We start from the raw sequence: 7,206 nt of genomic DNA on the forward strand, positions 1-7,206 counted from the left end.
AATAATAATACATTATGTATCTACAAGGGCTAGGCTACAGTGACCTCGGAAATAGGAAAGGTGCATGTCCAGGTGAAACAGAGCCTTAATAAAGCCTTTTCAATCACTTATACAAGACATTTTGTGACTCCCAATGGGAAAGGTCACTTGCATAAGGCACCATTAAGGCCAACAGAGCATTAATAACAGGTAAAATGGAGATAGAAAGAGAGATTTTAGTCTTCGAGATGACAAAACGAGTCTTGTATGAAATGGTTGCTGATCGATAGGATTCTTCCCTCTACCAGAAAGAAAAGAGGGAATTTAGAGTGAAGAATGATCAATGCGTTTCTGTACAATATTGTAACATTTAACCCAATTGTATTTAGCTGCGCTTTATTGGAATCTATTAAAAAAAAAAAAAAAAAAAGTACAAACCCCAATACCATGCAACACCTGTTTATGATAGTGAAGTTATAATTGTGTTACACCTCTAAGCACACAGCTTATACAATGGACTACAAATGAGCTTTTGTAGCCTGTCAAATAACAAGCTACAGAACACATTGCACATTTAGTAGCTGCACCAAACACCAAAAAAGCCACTTTCATTCAGGACCGAGCTTCCGCCCCCCCTTTAGTTGGGGGCAGGGGGTGAAACCCTGGCTGCTACGTCCCCCAGAATCCCGGAGCCCGGGGGCGTCTGGCAGGAGTTCTCAGTCTCACGGCTTCACTCACGGTTCTCACATACCGCATGGAAACAAAAACGTAACTTGTTCCCCGACACTATTCAGCCCACAGCGATACACTGGTAACCCCCTCCCACCCTTCTTCGCACACGGGACATTCATCTGCTCACGTCAAACAGGCTTGCTTAAGGATTTGTTTTAAAGTACCAGTGTATAGTCCAGGAGTTGTCCCGAAACATCATGCACCATACAACACACCATTCATTCGCTCTTTTTTTTTTTTTTTCTTTTTTTTTTTTCACTTTTTCTTTTTTTTTTTTATAAATCATCCTCGGTTCTTCATACGTGATTTTGTCCCTTCCTTTTTCGTTTCAACAACCAGTCAGTCCGCCTTTATCCCAGGGCTCACGGAGGCACAGGATATGGTGCAAAATGGCATGCTTTGGCTGGAACACACTCCCCCTCATTTCTTGCAGGGCCAGGTCAACCAGGAAGCTGGTCAGGACACAACATATCCCCAACGTGAAGCTGCGGCCCGCTCAAAGGTGCCTCTTCATGTGCAGGGCCAGGTGGTCCGACCTGGAGAAACACCTGGAGGAAGAAACAGCGAGAGGAAAGGTGAAAAACAAAGTTAGCCAAGGGCCACCGAAGTCAAAGTGTGATCAAAGGTAGAGATCTGCGCATTGCGTCACTGATGAGGCCCCTAGTGGCCCTCGAGGTGAATTTGTCAAACAGGAATAGGTGCTATGAAGGCTAATGAAAGGAAAGAGAGAATTAGCATTCTCTGTGCAGAATTAGCAGAGAAAATTATGAAAATATGCAGATGAGATTTAAACTGGTTGTAAACTGTTAAAAAAAGGTTATAGACAATGCACCACACACCATGTGCCATAATTTTTTAGTAAAAGTGAAAGTTTATAGCATCACAGAATGAAAGTATAGCTGTACAATTTCTACATTTCTCTAGCAATATATTAACAAAAAAAAAAAAATTATATTCTATATATATATATATATATATATATATATATATATATATATATATATATATATATATATATATATATTTTTTTATTTTTTTTTTTTTTAATTTATTTATTTTATTTTTTTTGTGGTGGGATGAATAAATGAATGAATGAAATAATTTATTGATTTTAAAAATAAATTTGGTAATGCATTATAAAGGTTTGTTGTTTTTAAGAAAATATTATAAAGTAATAAAAAATACAATTTTAATAAAATACAACCAAATAAAAATAAAATGTTCTCAAGGTTATAATAATCTGAGCCCCAGCCCCAAACATTATCATTAAGTCTCAAGCTGAGAATAGTAAACTTTTATTTCTATCTTAAAGTATTAAAAGTATTAAATTATCCAAAGTTTGCAGAACTTTATGAATGCTGGGTGTTCCGATTCTGCAAAAATAGAACTGCTGGCACAGATTCAGTGTGGGTCTGGAAAAGATGATCAAATGTTTTGTTTTAAAGGAGAACTATGAAATGTTTTGCATCCAGTAACCACGGAAACAAAACGCCAAAAAGGGAAGTTGAGCAAACAATAGTGTTCAAAGCACAAAGCTCTCAGGGAGGGAAATGATTAACAGAGGAAGTGATGACAAACAGGAGAGGCGCGTTTGGTCATAAAATGCAGAGGATATCAATACAGTATTGGGACTGTGTGACTATTGCGCTTTCAAGCATTTAATGCGATTAGGTAATTAAGTGATAAAATCCAAACATAATGGGGCGACTCTCATCGATGAACCGATAAAACGGAATCAATGCTGAATGCAGAATCCGTCGCGTTTCACTGACGCACGCATCAAAGGATCAGGCATGCGGCGAGAGAGAGAGAGAGAGAGAGAGAGAGACGGGCTTTCATGACTGTCACAGGGAGAGATATCGAGACAGAACTGAGCGTACCTGTCACAGTGACTGCATTTAAATGGCTTTGCACCAGTGTGCTTCCTGAAGTGTCGGGTTAGCTCGTCGCTCCTCGCAAAGCGCCACTCGCAGCCTTCCCATGAACACCTGTACGGCTTCTCACCTGTAAACAAAAACACAAACACCTTTCAGCCAGCAGGTTTTGGCTGGGAAACATTCACAAGTCTGAAAGGAATGCAGAACAGTGTGCTCGCTAATGCTCTCAAAAATGCATCTGTAAACAGGATGCATGTTTATCCATCAGGTCACGCAGTCTACGAGACGAGTCTTAACTTTAATAAGATCCCTCAAGCTCTCAAGGATTGCAGGAATGCACGGTATGCCAAAAGTCTGTTTCTATACTGTGTGCGCATAAACAGCACACCGAACAATGCACGTCACACAGAGCTTGTTTTGAATGCTGGGGCCCTTTAAAAAAGGGGCCACCCAGATCCCCATTCAAAAGCCTAGATCTTTCCCATGACGAAACCAAAACTGTTTTGGTAGCGCAGGTTGTTTTCACCCTGTCTGGCTTTCGTTCCCTTCCCCCATCCGATGCCCCCTCCTTCCTGTCCAGGGCCGCATTCCAAACAGATTAGGTCACCGTTTAGGCGTGCAGTCATGCGAGGCAAATATTCACAGAGTGACATTAGCCTTGCAGCTGAGGACTGCCTGTGTGAACTCAACTCCATTACACAACTTCGCAGGAGATGTGAAACCTCAGTGAAGCGCGTGAGGTTCCACTTTCTGTTTGATAGAGACAATGTGGAGCAACGTCACAGCGAACAGCGAAGGTTCTTACCTGTGTGAGTCCGCTGATGTGCTTTTAAGTGAGAACTCTTCGTGTAAACCTTCCGGCAGCCGTTGAAGTGACACCTGTGCACTCTCCTCCTGCCGTCTGGAGAGGCGTCCCCTACTGCGGAAGCCTTATCCGAGGCCTTCGCCAGTCCGTTTTGCCGGATCTTCACCGGCACGTGCAAGTCAGTCTGCGTGGAGCCCCACACCTGCGGGACGCCGGGCTCCTGGGGCGTCTCTGGCGAGGATGGAGGCGTGCTGATGATAGAGGAACTCAAGTGATGCGCTGACTCCGTCAGAACCGAGCCCAGCGGGTTGGAGGTAAAGATGTGAGTGGGCGAGAGCTCCTCCGAACTGTCAGACGCCTCGCTGCTGGCATCCGAATTCATGCTGTTGGTTTCTAATATTTGGCAGTCCTGATTGTCGTCCTCCTTGACGCTGGGAAGGTTGCCGTTCCCATCTCCCTTATCTCCACAAGCCAAGATGAGCTTGCTCCAAAGATCCTCCTGGCCCTCAAACTCGAGGTCAGTCGCAGAGACGTACGGCTCGCTCTGCAAATATCTCTCCAGCTCCAAACAAGTCTGATTCAAAACAGAAAACACAATGTTAGAATGCGCATGACCGATTCAATGAGTTTCCTCTAACTTTCACACATGACTGCCAAGGGTTAGTTTAGGTTAACCACACTCTGCACTTTCACACATTTTCTGCTGAAATATGTAAAACTATGTCATGTTGAAACATTACGGAGTATGTAAGAGCAATACAATCAGTATATTAGGTATAAATGTGACTTTGAGAGCTGTATAGTGTCTTTCTGGAACAGTTATCCCCTAGTGAGTCATGCAGACATGTCAGAGTCCTTTTAAGGAAGCCACAGAACTTCCTCGATCGAGTTTCCTCATTCAATCAGCCTGACGTCCCCTCAGCGTACATCTGGACGCATTTTAAACCGAGTTTAACGCGTATTAAGTGTGAATGTACTACATTTGAGTGGAGAGGTGATGAGGTAAACACTTCAAACTGTGTTTTTCAGCTCAATGTGAGCATTTAGTTGTGCGGTTTAGCTCTGCACACCCTCGATAACCACTATGATGTTTACCGCGCAGAATATGGCCTGAACAATCTCAAGTTACTGATTCTACGGACTCTTCATCTGGTAAAATGTTTGTTCCTGAAAGCGAGAGTTCAGACTTCTGTCATTTATTCAACATTATTCGATTTCCATAGAATGTTGAGCAGACTGACAGTGTAAGTCACCATTCACTTGCGTTGTATGGAAAAAAGATGCAATGTAAGTGAATGGTGACTGAGGCTGTCGGTCGCTAACATCCTGCCTAACATCTTTTTTTTTTTTTTCAAGCAATGAATGGGTTTGAAACAGCATAACGGCGAGGAAATGACGAAAGATTTTCATTTTGGCTGAAATATCACTTTAACAGCTTATGCTGGGGGTAAAAAATAAGCAACTAGATGCAAACGCATGTTTAAATACCAGGAGATACATTCATATGGCACCGTGCCAGAATCCCGACAAGCCTGAGGGAAACTACCTGGATCAATTTCAGCAGAAACATTCATACTGTCGTGCCAAGAATACGACTGCAACAGTTCAATCACAAGAATATCAGTATCAAGCAGCAGAACCTGCTGTGACAGTCAATAAGCACCTCCTATAAACCCCGTTATGTGACAGAACATGTGCTGCAGACTGTCATCAACCAGTCTATGTTTGTGTAGGAAAAGCACAAGAAGCACGGTTATGTTCCTCACTATATTGTGCTTTTTACGGGTTGCAACGCAATACACATCTGGCTCGCCAGTCAAAAAACTAAAACTATACTCTGTATGTCAAACCAAGTTTGTTCAATAATGTAGACATACAGACACGTTCTATATAAGACTGACAGCATTTACCGCGCGACCATGTAACCGATTCAAATACATTTAGAATGTTACAATGTTGCATTCAACGCAGCGCCGGCGGATTGTAAATAACTCCGTTTCCATTTCACTTTAAAAATTGTTACCTGTTGCCAGTATTCTTCAAGCGACGGCAATGCAGAGAAACAGCCAGTGTCAAGAACGATCTGAAGTTCCTGAAATATGCTGCACATCGGTAGAACATCCATTGCAATCCCAAGTATCAGGCAATAAAAGACAGAACAATATATATATCTTGATGAATCAAAGGTAAAGTGTGACGAGCAAGCGTCCTCTTCGTGCAACAGCAACGCAGTGCAGCCGTCGCTTTGCTCAGAGTCCGCTAGTCCTTCTGTTGAGATCACTCTGTATTTGCAAACACTGAACTCACGCAAAGCGCTCTGTCAACTTCCCCTATTCAAACCTTGTAGCCTGCCTACTCCCTCGTGATAGCGTGACGTTCCCTCACAGCGCGTCCAATCAGACGCGAATAGGTTGCGCGAGCGCAAATGATATCACTTTAAGCCAATCGCAGTGGCGTGCGTAAATAAATCCTGCCTCCTGGCGCTGTGATTGGTCTATTCAACTGAACGGACCCGCGCGCTGATTGGACGATATTTTTAGAAGCGTATATAAAGGCCCTGCGCTCAAACCACTCATTTCTGTTTCTTGACGACGGAGTGTCGCACGCGTCTCGGTTTGGCCAGCGCGAGCGCTGTGTGCAATCAGTTGCTTCTTCTGGAGAACTTTAGTGTGTTGCAATATGTTCGTTTTCCATTTTACTTGCTTTTAGCTCCCTTGAGTAACTCCTACAAATAAAAGCTAGGCTTTGGAGGAGTTCCAAGCATTTTTCAAATACTGCAAATAAAATGTTCCTAATACTTGACAGATATCAGTGAAGCCAGTGTTTTATACTGCAATAAAATTACCCTGCAGGCCTTATAAACATTGAGAAAGAATCTGAACAGCACACAACTTTATTAAGCAATTGGAAAATGTAGCCAATAAGATAAACTGTATCTATATCAGTCATCATGTTGGCTTACATGTTTTTTACTTTGTCTTCTTAAACGTGAAATTAATATTTATATGTCTTTGATGACCGATTAGTAAGATGTTAAGTATTATATTAAATGTACTCTGATTAGAAATGATAGAACATTGAGTTGCAGTGTATTCTTAATCATGAAAATATGTTAATTCATGTCTTTTAAATTACATGGCACATCATGGCTCTCTTCTGAGTGTGCCAGCCAAGCAACTGCTTTTGAAATTAATAGGAATCCTAACAGATAGTTTTCTCCAGACATTTTAGACTTCACTTCAAGGTTACATTTACTTGCACTCCATTTGTAGTAAGAGGATACATTCAAAGTCTTCAAAGAAACAAACCTCTTCTCATAGAAACCACCGTATCTGTATGATGCAGACGTGAAGAATGTGGTCACTCTGGTAAATGAACACAGCCTAGTGAGCACAGCACTGCCCAGTTGACTTGTGTCCACTCTTTAAATAGCCACTTGTTTGGGGTCTGTCTGGACTAAGCAAGAGGTGTACGATGAACCTAATCTGTCTGTTTGGTCACTCGGGCTGAATTTATGATTTAGTAGGCCAAATCTGGCAATGGGTTCAAGTTTAAATATACTTAACTGAGTAAACAGTGCTAAAAAAAAGTATGTGATATTTAGTACAGGATACATTGAATCAAAACTTGAGGGCTACATTCTTAATGCAATAATAGTGTATTTCATACTGCAAAGTAAAAAAAACAGTGAAAAACATTTCACAGTGCAGTAAGCTACATTTGTCACATGAACTCAGTACCCAATTTTGTGTAAAGTACATGCCATCACATTCAAATAATGAGTCCAGAGGGAGATAAATTGTGACTGATATG

General features: G+C 41.8%; 1 protein-coding gene across 1 annotated transcript; it reads right to left on the reverse strand.

Moving 5' to 3' along the window:
- Positions 1-424: 424 nt before the first annotated feature.
- Positions 425-5,713, reverse strand: LOC306865221 (Krueppel-like factor 6). Its single transcript, XM_079409695.1, has 4 exons — positions 5,417-5,713; positions 3,394-3,967; positions 2,592-2,715; positions 425-1,259 (listed from the first exon to the last, which is right to left on the reverse strand). The coding sequence occupies exons 1-4, from the start codon at positions 5,516-5,518 to the stop codon at positions 1,208-1,210; spliced, it is 852 nt and encodes a 283-aa protein (XP_079265821.1). The 5' UTR covers positions 5,519-5,713; the 3' UTR covers positions 425-1,207.
- Positions 5,714-7,206: the final 1,493 nt, after the last annotated feature.

The sequence above is a fragment of the Barbus barbus genome (assembly GCF_936440315.1).
Source record: "Barbus barbus genome assembly, chromosome: 46".
Classification (NCBI taxonomy): domain Eukaryota; kingdom Metazoa; phylum Chordata; class Actinopteri; order Cypriniformes; family Cyprinidae; genus Barbus; species Barbus barbus.